The sequence below is a fragment of the Podarcis pityusensis genome, assembly GCF_964106645.2.
Source record: "Podarcis pityusensis genome assembly, chromosome: 3".
NCBI classification, from domain to species: Eukaryota; Metazoa; Chordata; class Lepidosauria; order Squamata; family Lacertidae; genus Podarcis; species Podarcis pityusensis.
Genome location: NC_138026.1, coordinates 36,454,372 through 36,469,683, shown reverse-complemented (window position 1 = coordinate 36,469,683; position 15,312 = coordinate 36,454,372). Strand labels below are relative to the sequence as shown.

At 40.8% G+C, this 15,312-nt stretch overlaps 1 protein-coding gene and 1 long non-coding RNA gene across 6 annotated transcripts in view; one reads left to right on the top strand and one right to left on the bottom strand.

Moving 5' to 3' along the window:
- ADGRB3 (adhesion G protein-coupled receptor B3) overlaps positions 1-15,312 on the bottom strand; it is a 461,010-nt gene that overhangs the window by 4,594 nt on the left and 441,104 nt on the right. For 4 of the 5 annotated variants that reach the window (XM_080997952.1, XM_080997949.1, XM_080997948.1 and 1 more), the window contains 2 exons: positions 11,656-11,787; positions 7,267-7,302 (listed from right to left, as the gene is read on the bottom strand). In XM_080997952.1, coding sequence (XP_080854078.1) covers positions 7,267-7,302; positions 11,656-11,787 — 168 coding nt within the window. The remainder of the gene's footprint in view (positions 1-7,266; positions 7,303-11,655; positions 11,788-15,312) is intronic. The other variant, XM_080997951.1, reaches the window with a different exon arrangement.
- Positions 1-15,312, top strand: part of LOC308472866 — a 75,007-nt gene that overhangs the window by 54,581 nt on the left and 5,114 nt on the right. The window lies entirely within an intron of this gene.

The following is a 15,312-nucleotide window of genomic DNA, read 5'->3' as shown; positions in this document are numbered from 1 at the left end:
GCTCCAGTATAAATTAGTTTAGGATCAAGGTTATCAGAAGAAATCTGAATCTGAGATTAGATTTCTGATGCCTCAAGCAATGGCAACATGATTCACAATGTGGGCATGAGAACATAGCAAGCAATTATAAACCAATTAACCTCTAAAGAATTGTGGGGTTCTGTAGGATTCAATGAGATCCTTCTTGCAAAACATAATTCTCCTAAGAGATAGTAGACCTAGATTTATGAAGGAAGTCTCACATAAGTGATTTCCTGGGTTTCCAAGGTATTAATCTTACTGTTAGTAATGCCAGGTAGCAAACTTGGCCCTACACACATAACTGGTTCCACTTCCAAAGATAACAGGATTGCGGAACAGTGGCTACAATCTTAAATTCACTTATTAGGAAGTAATAAGTAATAATTCTTGAGTCTTTCTGTGAGTAAATGTGGGTAAGATTGTGCTGTAAAAGAAATTCCGTTTTGTTTGCATTTTAATGAGAACTGCCTAATTCGCACTTCTCAAACCAAAATGTGAAATGAAAGACAAAGCCAACTATCCTTCAAAATGTTCACTTCTCCAAATTTTGTGTTGTGGTTTTTTCAACCAGCAGGTACAAAAATGGACATAGTGGGGGAAAGTGTGCATAATAATGCATATGTTTTAGAACACAGCATACAAAAATACACTATATTAGGGGGAACTACTTGCAAAAATGTGAATATTAGCCACAACAGCATAAATAAAAGTGTTTATTATGAAAAATCCACACTAAAATGCTGGTTCATTTTCATGAGGATTTTTCGTTTAATTAAAAATTGCACATTGTTGTGGAAATGTAGAGAACTGAATTTGATACTGGGAAAACTAGAAGCTGAGAGAAAACAAAATTAACAGATTCATCTACTCCTAAGTCCTACTCATGCATGATAGCACATGGATTCAAGCCTGAGTGGGACTGGGCTTCTTGCCTCATCACTTCACGAGTTCTGACAAGAAAGCATTGAGCATAGCAATCTGCAGAGACCTCTCTGGAGAGACAGTGTGGATTGGGCTGTGGGAGACTACAAAGAGGAAGAACTTCTCTTTTGGGAACTTACTTATGTAGAACACAAGCTTGATTTTGAGAGATTCCCACCTCCCACACTGGCCCTCCATTGTGCCCCATCCCACATTGTTCAGGAGGGGAGCTTGAACTACTGGAGAGGCTTCTCAAGGGTGGGAGGTATGAGAAATTTCCTTTATGCAAGCTTCCTGAACATCTTAGGATCCAGCCAATATATATATGTGTGCCTCTCCATGCTGAAGGGGCACCTGTGGTACTCCCACTTCAACAACAAGAGGAGCAACAGTTGGTGAGCTTGGCAAAATGTACACACATCCTTGCAATCACTTTGTCTGACAATTTAAAAATATGTAACAGGATGACAGATAAAGGAGAACAGAATGTTTTAGACGTGCAAGGCATCATCTGTATTTATCAGATGCTAAAATCTGCTCTCTTCAGTGATAGGAAGGATGTCTTCGAATCAGTTGCCATAGAGAAAAATTCTCGAAGAAAGAGAACCAAGCTGAATATCTGACTTTCTAAATGGCATAGTTATGAGTCACAGTATTTGCTCAGTATGGTGATTATATAATTTCTCCTTATATACTTTTAAAAAAAAAGTTTTAATTGCCTTTAAGGTAGGTTGATTTAGTTGTTAATGCGTCATAGCTTCCTACTCGGTATAAAGATTCATTAAGTGGATGCCTGGAAAAAAAATATTTTGGGCGGTGGGGCAGGGGATGACGACAACACATAGCCAAAATCTGCAGAATAATCAGGACCTGTGAGTCCAAACTTGAAATGCTGCAGACCGAACATGTATCTTTTCTCTATTTCATGTGCAAATGGCAGTTCTTGGAGGAAAACAATTGAGCCCACAGGCCTGCCTTCCAATGTTGCACGTGCACAGATTCTATGTAGAAGAGCCCATCTATGTGTGGGGATGAAGAGGTGAGACAAGCAGGCTTAATTTCATTCTCCCCTCCTCACCTCTGTTGTAAAGCCCAGAGATGGGGAATGGCTAGCTGAAGGGCCAAATACAACCCTCTGTGCCTATCTATAGCCGGTCCCTTGGGCACTCCTTAGGTCCCCGCCCTGCTCTGCACTCTCTTTGAGTGCTTTTGCAGGAAGGGAGTCTGAAAAACTGAGGCAAATAGGGTTGATGATAGATGAAGATCTAGGCCTAGCAGACAAAATAAAAACTGACAAATCACTGGCTCTGGATGGCATCTACCTAAGAGTTCTTTAAGAGCTCTAATATGATCTTCTAACAAGGATGTGTAACTTGTTCCTCAGATCAGCTTCCATGCCTGGAGCTGGACTGGAGCTGTGCCAATGTAACACCAATTTTTAGAAAGGGAACCAGGATGGAACCTGAAAGTTGCAGGCTGGTTAGCTTAACGTCTGCCCCTGAAAAGCTGGTGGAAAGTGACAAGAAGATGCTTTTGCACTTATGCTTACTTGGATGAAAGGGCGTGGGTGTGAGAATGTGCAAGCCTCTTAATTTTTCATGAGTGGAAAGTAGCCTACTGTTACAAAAGGTAAGAATTAGTTGCCTTGCCTATTTTTCCCTCTGGTCTGACCCCATACTGACATGTGGCTCCGGTAAGGTTGCTCATGAGTTAATATGGCCCTCAGGCTGCAAAGGGTTCCCCACCCCTGACATGGGGTTACATTTTCAAGAAGTACAGAGTAGAATTGCATTGAGTGTTCTTCTCCTCCCCACTTCCTTGACCTGAGCTTGTTTTTCGTTATGTAATAACAAGCGCCGTTTCATCCTGGTTCACACTTTTGTATCTGCCTTCTCCTCCGCCGTTCTTTCTCTTGCACTCTGAATCAGCAGTGTGGGAAGTAGGGACGGGCTAATCTGTCAAATTTGGTTTCTCTCTGTTTTTCATCCCCCCCCCCCCAGTTTTAAGTTCTATTCTCCACATTGCTTTATGATTCTTTAAAAAAACCCTCGCGAGAATTCTCCAGCATTTTAGTGCAATGTTCTCCTAATATTACAGATGCGTATGCAGTTTTGTCTAATGTACATGTTTTTTGCAAAGCCTATATTCCCTAATATTTATGCTCCCCCTAGTATAATGTATTTTACATTTTCATTCACGAATATATGCATTTTAATGCACATTTTACCCTAAAATATGCATTTTTGTACCCCTTATGTGGCTGCAGAAGGGTGAATTTCAAAGGATGGCCATCTGTCTTGGATGCTGTAGTTGAGATTCACGCATTGCAGGGGGCTGGATTTAGATGACCCTTAGGGTCATTTCCAACTCTATGATTTTATAGTCAGGTTTCAGTTTGCATGCTGGTTTGGAAACTGCAAACTAGATTCACTTTTAATTGCAAACTGAATCAAATTTCTCCCTCACCCCATGGAAGTTAATGTTCTAAGGTGATGACATTCTGAAGGGGGCATAATTTCTTCCCTCTAAAGAACTCCTAGGGCACGGCATTCTTCCACATGTGCCACTTTCCCCTTCACTACACCACTGTGTCAGGAGAAGCTGCACCTGCAGAATGTCTACCTTCTTCAGAGCACTTACAGAGTTAGAATCTCTGGCATTTTAAAAATTTGACCCTCCTAAAGGGAAGTTAGTGTGGCTGATGATTGAAGGGGGGTGGGTGGGAAGACAGCAATAAGCAAATCAAAGTGTGTGGGTAAATGATCCTTATATGAATTTCTGCTTTTATTAGATCTCCCACTTGCAGAGACAACATAGTTTCCTGGCCGTTTTTCCACACACACACAGTGGGGCTAAGATAGCAGCAACCTGAGCAGCTTTATAATAGTTTGCCCTACAGCGAGTTTGCAGCTTGGATTTTGAGGCAGCTGGAGAGCTTTTGTCAGTTGCCAGGGAGAACCTTTAACTGTTGAATTCAGATTCCTGAGCCAGTGACTCATTGATCTTACTGCTGCTAGGCATTCACTAGCCAAAGGAAAATATATACCGTATTTTTCGCCCTATAGGACGCACCTAGATTTTGGGGGGGGGGGATAAAGGGAAAAAAATTATTTCCCCCCCCAGGCGCGGGGCTGGGGCGGGGGAAGCCCGAGCTTCCCCCTCCCCCAGCCCCCAGAACGGGACCCAGAGCGATGCCGAAGCTGCGTGCAGCTTTGGCATCGCTCTGGAGCTTGCGGGGCTGGAGGAGGGGGAAGCCCTCCGCCAGCCTTCTAACCAAGTCGGGGGACAGCGGGAAAGGCGTGCTGCGCCTCCTGCTGTCCCCCGAGTTTGTGGGGCTGGCGACGGGGAGGAGCAGGCTTCTCCCCCCCGCCAGCCTTCTAACCAAGTCGGGGGACAGCGGGAAAGGCGCGCTGCGCCTCTCCCACTGTCCCCCGAGTTTGCGGGGCTGGCGACGGGGCGCACCGACCCCTCTCGCTCTCCAGGCTTCAGCGAAAGCCTGCATTCGCCCCATAGGACGCACACACATTTCCCCTTCATTTTTGGAGGGGAAAAAGTGCGTCCTATAGGGCGAAAAATATGGTATATGTAAAAAAAGATAGTTGTCTTTGGTTCCTTTATAGATGTTCAGTGGCTGTTTAAGTGGCACCTAATGCTATAAGGGCACAAGCGCTGACTGACATGAATCATGGCCAGGCAGGGTTTCTAATGGTTAGATATTTCAAGCTCAGCAATACATTACAGACACATTCTTAAAACTAATAATATATATTATTATTAATCACATGTGACCTTATATTGTTAATATCAATTTTTGGGGGGTGGAGCAAGGTAATCACTGTCTGTGTGTGTGTCTGTCTGTCTGTCTGCTTGTAATATGAAAGTTTTAGCTGCAAACCATATCTACTCTTAAGAAGATCCCAGTGAATTCAGAAGAGCTTACTCCCTGGTAAATGGGGCAGGATTGGAGCCTCACTCTGCAAGTGAAAAAAATCATTCTGCAATCAAAATCTTGTACTGCAGTTATTGGTGTGGGTTGAGATTACTGTCTGTTCTTCATAGTCATACTATGATGCTCCTTTGAATTAACAACAGCTTCCTAATTATGCTACCTGGGAAATGCTGAAGCTCATCGGTAGAGCACCTGCCTTGCATACAGAAAGGTACCAGGTTCAATCCCTGGAATCTCCAGGTAGGGATGGGAGAGACTTCCTATCTGAAACTTTAGAGAGCTGCTGCCTGTCAGTGTAGACAGTACTGAATTAGATGGAGTGCCATGGTTTGAATATCTTTCCTCTACCTCCTGGACCACTTGAAAATTGCTGGTGGTCTTGGTGGACCACTGAATGATTTTTCTTCCCACTGTAGCAACTGCAGTGCACCGTGCTACAAATGCTGTATGGTTTTTAATTGTATATATTGCTTCCATTATTATCACATTGTATTTCATTGTATTACAGTTTGCATTCTATAGAACTTACATTGTGTTTTATTGCAATACAGTTTCAGTAAGGAAGCAATAACAATACAATTAAAATTTAATATGACTATTTAATGAGGATAATGCTGCAGACCACCTGAATGAAGCTTGCAGATCTGATGTAGTCCATGGGCCACAGTCTGGGAACCCCTGGACTAGTTGATCTGACTCAGTATAAGGGAGTGCTCTGTGTCCCTATGACAATTCAGGCTTTTTAGATTAGAGGTATTTTTTTATAAGGAACAGTTCACGAAGCATTAGGCTTTTCTTTTAATAGAATTTTTATCAGGTATGTGCTAATGGTAAATCAGATTCTTCTCTCAAATGAAAGAAGGCTGTTCACAGCATATCTTGTGCTTTATACTGCTCTGCGCCCATTCACATTAATATGGATTATTTTTCAAATTACAGTTACTACATGCTTCTCAGGCGATGATAAAGTGGTCCTAAGTGTATATTGGCTATGCAAACATGGTGAAGCTTCAGCTTCACAAGAGGAACACATAATTAATTATATCAGATAGTTAACTTGCGTGAACAGGAAGCTTATGCATAAAGCAAGATTCCACAAATCATTAATATTCCACTGAATAGACGAGGGACATTCTGCTCTGAGTATACAGAGGCACTGCTCAATTCTAAACACATTTCTTGAAAGCATCTTCCACTGAAACGGGTGGCACTCATATTCAAGTAGTGGGGTTATGATCAGAGTGTTAGGTACTAATCCTATACATTTCATTAATGACTTTGAACTCTTCCCCCCCGCCTGACCCTCTGGATAACAATTGTGTTTAAGATTAAATAATCTTAATCAGTGGAGATTTTATACAGCACCCATATCTCCATCGACTGAATAATCAAGCCCAGGCTTTCAAAAAACAATCAGCTTTAATACTTAGATATCCAATTTATAATAACCTAAATGGACCTGAAACTCCAAAATCAAGTGCTTAGAAGATCTAGAACAGTAGATGATAAGTGACAGTGTCTCAGAAAACAGAAAGCTGGAGCTGCAGATCATGGCATCTTCAGTTAAAAGCTCTCATAGCAAGGCTGTGACCACAGAGATCTGGTCTGATTTGGTAGACAGCAGCTTCATATAAGTATGTTTCATTTCTCTCCATGCCTCATTACCTAATTCAGTTGCAGGCCTGCTTCCCACTCACTATGTACAATTGCCTCCCTGCATGTTCACAGCATACCCCCAGAGTTTCGGAGGCCATAAAGACCTGGGAATATTGTCATGTGTACAGCACAGAGTTACAGATTTCTCTGGAAGTACCTATACAGGCTTCAGTCCAGATTGTTAAATATGGAATGGGTGATGCTATCTGGCCATTGGTCTGGCTGACAACAGCCTAGCTCTACATGCAAGAGAGCTTTATGACCTCTCTTTTTTTTAACTGTTCTGGCTGGTTGCCCTGACTGCTAGCTAGAGTTTCTTTTATCCAGCTCAATCTCAAAATTCAGCAATGAGGCTCTCGCTGTGCAAAACGTTTAAATAGATCAACATATGTAAATAAGCCCTAGTCCTCTTCTCTCACAGGGAAAGCCATAATCCTCAAGAAGGGAGGGAGTCACAGAATATTGTATAGATATTTAAAATAGGGGGGAAGTTCTATTCATCCAAGTTCAAATGGACTGTGAAAGTGGAGCTTTGGAAATGCTTTAAAAAGTGCAGATTTATGATACATTGAAAAGGGACAACTCTAGCATAGCTTTCAAAAAACGAAGTTTAGCAAAAGCTGTCTCTATAAAAGCTGTCAAAATATTTATTAAGATAAACACTTCACATTCACATTGCTTTAAATCAAATACAGCTGAAATAATGCAAGAAAACTTACTTCAAAGTCGAGGTCAGAATAGCGTGATTTTCTTCTCTATTAAGGATTGAGTGAGGGAAACAAAACAAAAAAACACAAGTGCATATTAATTTGAAGTTTTCACATTAAGAAACGGCAACACATTTCTTAACTGAATATTAACATGACAACAGAGATTCACCTTATGAAATATTTTTCAGTTTCATCTTCAAACAGATTTCACTAGCTCATCATGTGAACTTGCAGTTCTTGTTTTAAATCACCATCCTTCTGTACAACTACCGCTCCAAAGATTGCAATAGTAACTGGTTACCTACAGAAGTGAAAACTGAGATCCTCCTTAAACTGGGTTTTGTAAATGATAAAAAAACTTGCTGGTTTTTTTTTTTTTTAAAAAAGCTAAGAATATTTGAGGATACCGCTAGCTATCTGCCATGAGCTTAATGATCTTCTTGTGTGCCAAAGCACTGTGAAACCACCGCTTCACCTGAGATCATTGAACCACACATGACAACATTCATTTGGATCAAATAAGGCCACAACTTTATTGATTACAGAAGTAAGAGGATTTGACCTAGGTATTGGGTATATCCTATATCAGCCAGCCCACTTGCTGGATGTTTTATGGCAGTTGATGCAGGGATGAGGAGGACCTATGACAAACATCAAGTATGTGTCTACTTGGGGAGTACTATGGCTGTAGCCCCCTCCTGGGCATCTGGAGAGAAGCACCTCCTCCTGGATCCCTTTAACGGGATACTCCATTCCTCGGAGCAGAAGACAGAGGCTAACAACCTCTCCTCCGAACATGAGTAAGGCTTTACCCAATGTCTAACCCATCAAAGTTGTGGCAACTGCTATGAGGAAGGCAAAACCTTCAGATGAGGGCAATTAGTCCTCCCTGGCCCCAAATACGGCAACTGAGATTATCCATAGTGAGGTCTACCACCAAGCAACTACTCCTGGAATGGGGAGGCACATTCCTCTGTGTGGGTGGGTGGGGTTTTGACTAGAGCCTGGCAGGAAAATGATGTGTTCTGGTAGACAATGGTGGGCCCAAAACAATCCAGATTTAAATGTATCAGGCACTAGAAGGGCAGGCAACCATCTGCTTCCAGATGCATATATATATATATATATATATATATATATATATATATATTCACTACAATTCATTTATGTTAGTTACAGGACACTAATCCCATTTTACACTAGATAACATGCCATGTAGGTTATATGTTGCTACCCTGCAACAGAGGGAAATGGAGGTGGGTGGTGGTCTAAGGAAGAATAACCAGCATCTGCCACCAAAGGCAATTGCCTCCCTTTGCTCAATGGTAGGTCTGGCTCTATATCACTGTAACTAAAAGGCATAAAAAGGCATGTACTGTCTAAAGGGCCATTTAAGTGTGGTGATAACTCTTTGCTTCAGTTTATACCAAAGGCGCTGGGGGGGGCGCGAATAAAAAGTTGCTTTTTGAAAAGTGGGATCACTAAAGTCTCTGAAAGGCATGGCTATCCCAGCTGAAATGAGACAGTTAGAAGGCAACTGCGAACAATGCTTTCATTTTTGCAACCCCACTGATTTCAGTGCAGGCAATTTAAAGAGAATTAAGGTGTTGCTATATTTTCTACTGATTTTGTGATCAGAAAGTTAAGAGCTTACAGACTGACCTTATGCCTGTTTACACATTTGAGTTTACTTTTAAGTGAATGTGCACAGAATGTTCACAGAGTTCAGTAGGGCTTATTCCCAGGAAAGTAGGTATAGGATTGCAGCCCTCATGATAGAAAAGAGATGATTTGAAAAGCAATGCATTAGGTTCCACCCCCCCAGTAACTAAAGAGGCTGTTTAAATATTGCTTAGAACACTTACAGTACAAAAAAAAAAGCCAAAGGTTTAAACAGGAAACCTTAAACATGGTTTTACAAAACAGTAATTTTATAGGGGTTAGGATATCCTCTTAAATAAGAATGTCAGATACAGCAGATCTGCCTCTATGACCACAGAGAGAAAATAGATGATTCGACAAGTAATTAGGTCATTAAAATTGTCATTTGAAAACCATCAGGTGACAGTAAATTTGTTTTTGCTCATTGGCTTGATAGCTGTTATTAAAAAATGGATGGATGTGGTCTGCTGAAGTCGGCACTTCAGGAAATGAAAAACGAAGTGGTTAGAATCCATTTTGCACTCTTCCCGTTCCTCTGCTAATGAGTGACACAAATACAGCGGCATTGTGTATGTAAGTACATAACTGGGCAATTAGTCTTGAGCGCCCACACAACACCTGCTTAAGGGGTCTGCTTAAGGCTTCTGGTAAAGTTGAGAAATTTATATTTTCATGATATCCTGAAGGTGCTCCTCTCCCCTGCCCTTTGACACTTGAGATGTATATTTCTTAGGACCCACCCTATACTTTTGGTTGCAATTTGTTTTCAGTATTGCATTTTACATTGGTGTGACCTGCCTTGGGACCTTAGGGTGAAGTGTGGGTCATAAATCAAAACAGTAATAACAATGTCTACTTCAAATAAATCCATAAATCAATTTGTAGCCCTCCACCAGATTACCTCAAACCCAAGTAGTTAGCGGAGCACCCACGCAAATGGATCCGGTTCAAAATCAAATTTCCTTCAATTAATAATTACCCATTTCACTCCATAGTATCATCCCCCCGCCATAAACTCAGTTCAAAATAAATAGAGTGCGTCCAATTCTTTTTAGATGAGAGGTAGGGTATATCTTACTATAGATGGCCAGGCTGCTAGGGGGGTGGTCTTTTTTACTCAATCAAAAAGCTGAAAGCTCTGCACGTGAAGCCTCACGTCTGCCCTGGGATACAGCGGAGAATGATGGCATTTCATCAGTTTTACTGATAGGGTCATTGGACAGAGAACTAAATGGCTGTCCCCATGGGAAGCCCATTGGGGTAGCCATTTCTTTTCCATACAGTGTCCCAGGAAACAACGACTGTGATAGCATTCAGCTGTTTTCCAGTGCCAGAGTCAAGGCTTCATTTTTTAAAAAGCAAATAACTTTATAGAGCAATTGCATATGAAATACTTTAACATGCTGAACTACTTCCTATAAGTTATGTGGTATCATGATGATGATCTGATATTATTATGATGTTATGCTACTTTCCCAAGAAAGTAAGATATCTATTGTGCTGGAAGAACAAAACAAATGACAAACAGGTCAATGCAGGGAAATGTTGGAGCTAACCTTTTTGCACTATTTCTGATATACTCTGCCATTTGTGAAATGTGCGTATGGAGTGGTGGGATGGCAATCTGTCACTTCAAGAATCTGGCACCTCTTTTCATATTGTGCACCGATGCACTTAAAATACTTTTCGGTGACTTCTGTTTCTAAAGGAAATGGATCTTGCATAAACTGTGCAACTCATAACCTATTGTTTGTGAATGCCATCGTTTTCGCAGTACGTAATGGTCTTGGACTGTGGCACAGTGAAGCTGACACCTTCCATTGACCCTGTTCACAACCGCCCATTGTTCTAGTAAGCAACCAGACAAGCTTAAAAAATAAGTGTCATGTATTAAAATAGCAGGCTAAAATGTTATATCAATTAGCAAAGAGAGAAACTGCACGTAGTCTTAGGGCTGCTTCACATATTAAAAAATGTTCTGTGCACTGTAAGGATTGAAATGTACCCAAGAATGTTTCCTATTGTTCCGTTTTTTGCTGTACTTGATAAATAATCTGACTGGACAGCTCTTTGTGACAGTAATGGTTGGGTGAATTTGTCAATGTTGGTTTCTCTGAGTTTCTTATTTTTCCAATTTTAACGTTCTGTTTTCCACATTTCCACACTAGTTTGTGAATTTTAAAAAAAGTTCTCATAAAGTATTATCAGCATTTTAACTCAGATTTCTCCTAATATACATACTTTTTTTTGCAAAGCAATTCCCCCTAATATAATTATCTTGGTATATGCATTTTTATTCATATTACCTGGCACTGTAAAATTTAGAGAAGGCCAAATTTTGAAGGATTGCTGTTTGGGTAGGTGCATTGTTTTGGAAATTGCAAATTAAGTAGGTTTACCTTTAAATGCAACCTGAACCATGCATCCCTACATACCACATTATACTTTCCTGCTATGTGCTTTTTTCGTACATGGAGATCAATCACCATTTACAAAATTGTCTCCTAGTAAGTGCCCTTTGACAAATAACGACGAGCAAAACCCAATTATAGTCAAGTACATTTATATCCCTCTGACCCTCAATTACTCATTCATTCATTTATTATTACTCTCTCCCTGGAATCAACACAGGACCTAAACATAGGTGCTTCATGTCCCATATTATAGTTGATGAGATCATTGCCCCTCCCCCAACAAAACCTGGTGACTGAATAAGTCTGTGGCAGTAATGCATACAGAGTAATCTCCAAAGGGAGGGATGGGAAACTTGTGGATCTCTAAAGCTTGCTGGACTCCGGTGTGGCCAATGGGCAGGGATGATGGGAGTTGTAGTTCAGCAACATCCGAAAGTTCACAGGTTCCCCAGCCCTGTCAAAAAGTAAAGGTGAGAGCTGGGGGTTTTGTGAAAGGCTGAATGGCACGATAATACCCAACAAACAAACAAATAAAAAAGTTTTTTACAACAGGTAAAAGTAAGTTTAAAAGCCATCCAGGTTGGATAAGCTACTGTTCTGAGACTGGGGGAGGTATTAGAAGTAAATAAATACCAATTAATTAGGCATATATTAGGGTGGTTGTTGCTTGAGAAGCTGTTCATTAAGAACAATGGGCCAAAATTAAGAAAAGTGTATCTAGGTTGAATGCCAGAGCAAAATTTTCCCATTAGTTACTTTGACTGTAGAACAAATTAATGTGGGCACTGCATTGGGCAAGAGGTTTGAGAGGGGGCGAGGGGGTGAATGTAATCTATTCACACTCCTGCATTGACAGGAAATGATGACCCAGTGGCACCTTTTCCATCTCGCTTATTTCCATGGTTATATGACAGTGATGAAATCCACATTATAGGTACAAAGCCTCATCCTACAACGGAAAGCATAAGAAAGAAAGAGAGAGTAAAAAACCTAGGGAGAGGAAGACTGCAGCAATAATTCATTTTAAGTCAATTTAGCTTTGAACTAACCATGTAGAGCTTTCGCTGTATAATTCCAGAACAACTTTGAACTCTGCTCACTGGAGGACAAAAATAGAATAGCGCTGAAGGATAATTTTCATGCAGCAACCTGCACTAAGCTGCTGGCAGCAAGGAGGGAACGGCTCCCACCCAATGACTAATGCAAACCCTCTCCTTCGGTGAGACAGGGTGAATGCCTGCTGTATTCCTTATTATAATCGGCCACCTGATTAATTACATAAAATATCACTCAAGATACATTATGCAATGCAGGCTATAATTGAAACAAGAGATATAATATTATGGTGAAGCTTGTACCCATGTTTCCATTAATATAAATCCCTATTATCGGTGATTTATAATTCACTCTCAGATTAAACTTGACATCCAAGATCCCAGCCCAGGACAAGATTTCCTTTTCTCTCTGCAAAATTAAATGCAAAAAGTGAACCCCCTTTTTTTGCTTGTTTTAGAGATTTAAAAGTGCAGTTGAAAAAATGACTTGCTTGTTTCTCCCCCTCTCCACCCCCACCCCAACTTAAATATCCTTTTATGAGGATCTCACTACTTCAGAAGTCAGGCTATAAGGGCTGGAATATAAGGTTTGCAGGCTATTAGTCACTATTATGGGCTAGTCATAGAAGAATGATTTTGTATGAATAAAAATATTACACATGCAGTTAGAATCACTTGAGTGCTGAAACATACTGAGCAGATTTATTATATCGAGTTACTATATATCAGAAATATATATGGGGTGCATCAGTTCAGAACTGTCCTGGGTGACATATGAGTGACATATCTATTTACTTTAACAGATCTCTTCTAAACTATGACTCAAGCTTTTCGTTTGGGTCTATGCTAGAGCGAAAGTTGAGAGTCAGAAAATCAGTTCTTGAACATTTGCAAAATTAATCTGGAATTGCTGCATGTAAATATCAGCCTTTATCAAATTTTGGGCTCGCACAAAGGTTGCTTTCACACTATTCCTTTTTAAGAGCCATTCTTTGATAGCTCCTTTTACACAGAATCTAGAAGATATATATTATATTTCAGGATGTGAGCCATAGTTTTTATTTTATCCCCTTCCATTGCTATTGCTGGGACGTCAGATCTCACTCTTGCAGTGTAAATTGTTCATAAAATGACCCCAGTGCTATTCTGGCACTGTAGGTTTTCCATGGGTGTGTGTTGAAACAGCATGATAGTGGAGTGGTGTGAGTCAATTGTGAACTAGGCCCTCTGAGTCTGATTGTACAAGGCCCAGTTCTCAAAGCTTTTGCTTTACTGTTTTGAGCAGGAAGAATCAAAGGAACCAAGCCTCTGTATTATCAGCAGTTCATGCAAGGCACCACTGTGGTGTAGTGGTTAGAGTGCTGGACTAGGAGCTGGGAGACCAGGGTTCAAATCTTGGGTCAGTTACTTACTTTCAGCCTAAACGATCTCAATGATGTTGTTGTGAGGAGAATATGGGAGGAGGAGAACTATGTGTATCACCTTGCGGTCGTTGGGAGTAAAGGTTGGATATAAATTCAATAAAGACATAAATAAGTGTGGCAGGCAAGAAGGGTTTGATGTGCTCCTCCTCCACCTTACTGTTTCAGCACCCCCTGGCTTGCATATTTGGAAGTTCTACCTTATTTTATTTTCATTGTAATATCTCATTAACAGAACACATCTTGAAAATGCTGTTGATTTAATGAAACATACTTCCAAGTAAGTGTGTGTGCTTGAGCACAACCTTAATTAACATAGTGCAGTTTTGCTTGGGGGTTTGTTTACGCCACATTTCTTGAGAGAATGAACTGTTCCTTCTCCCTGAGGATGTTTGTGTTTGATACATTTCTGAAAAGACAGAGAGGCGAAGATCTGCTTCCTTTGTGTGTGTGTGTTTGCATTTCCCCACATCATTAGAAGACAGAGTTGAGCTTAATTCGGAGGTGGCTTGCAAAGATCTCCACCTTCTCCCAGACTCTCCCGCCCTTCATCTGTGAATCGAGACACCTGGGAAGCTGCAGCTCCCTTTCAAAGTAATTTCCTTTAAATGAGAACAGTTGTCTGGGCGTATTCTTTCAAAGCACAACCCAGTTCAAAAGGATGCAAAATGATTTTGTCAGGAAAACCAAACACTTTGAACTGAAGGAGTGCACTCCAAGAGATTTCCTTTGAAGCCAAGGAAGTTGAACCAACTTCAGTCTGTCAAGACAGGAAATGGCTGGATGAGAGTAGGTTTGTGAAAGCAAACTAACACACACCACAGTTGTGATGGCATGGCAGAAGGAAGAAGATCTTAAGTGCATTGTGCCTTAAGAATAATATAGTATACTACTCCCAAAATATAGACACATTTGGATATAAAATGCAAAATGCCTGCATGCTGTCATCATCGCATGACTTGATCCCAGGTTTGGCGAAATGTGTGTGATGAGCATTGCTCTTGGTGTGACTTCTTTTTGACCCGTGGACCAGGCTTCAATACAAAAGGAAAATGTAAGCCACATTCACTTTGCAATTAAGCTGAGATGTGTATATATTTAAGAAAGCCAATGTGAATGGGCAGAGGATAGTGTATATTGACAGGTGACAGCTACATGAATAGGAGTAGGTGTGGGCTGCAAGGACGGGGGAAACCAAACAGGTAATGCACATTGGGTGAAGGCATCTCTACCCCTCCTCTGGTGTGTACAACAGTGTGCAAATTAGCTTGCTGCCTCTTAAACTGCTAAAGTATACATAATCTTAAAGTCAGGTAAAAGAGTTCATATGAAATTTAATGAAGAAAAGACAGGGCAGGCTGTAACTACTATATGGGGTGGTGGGAAAGGAAACACGCAGATCATATTCTGTTGAAACTGAACACGAATATGTAACAGAAACTGACTATAGCTCCATCTTATTCCTGACAAGGTACGATCAGCAAGATGCACAACTGGGACCTA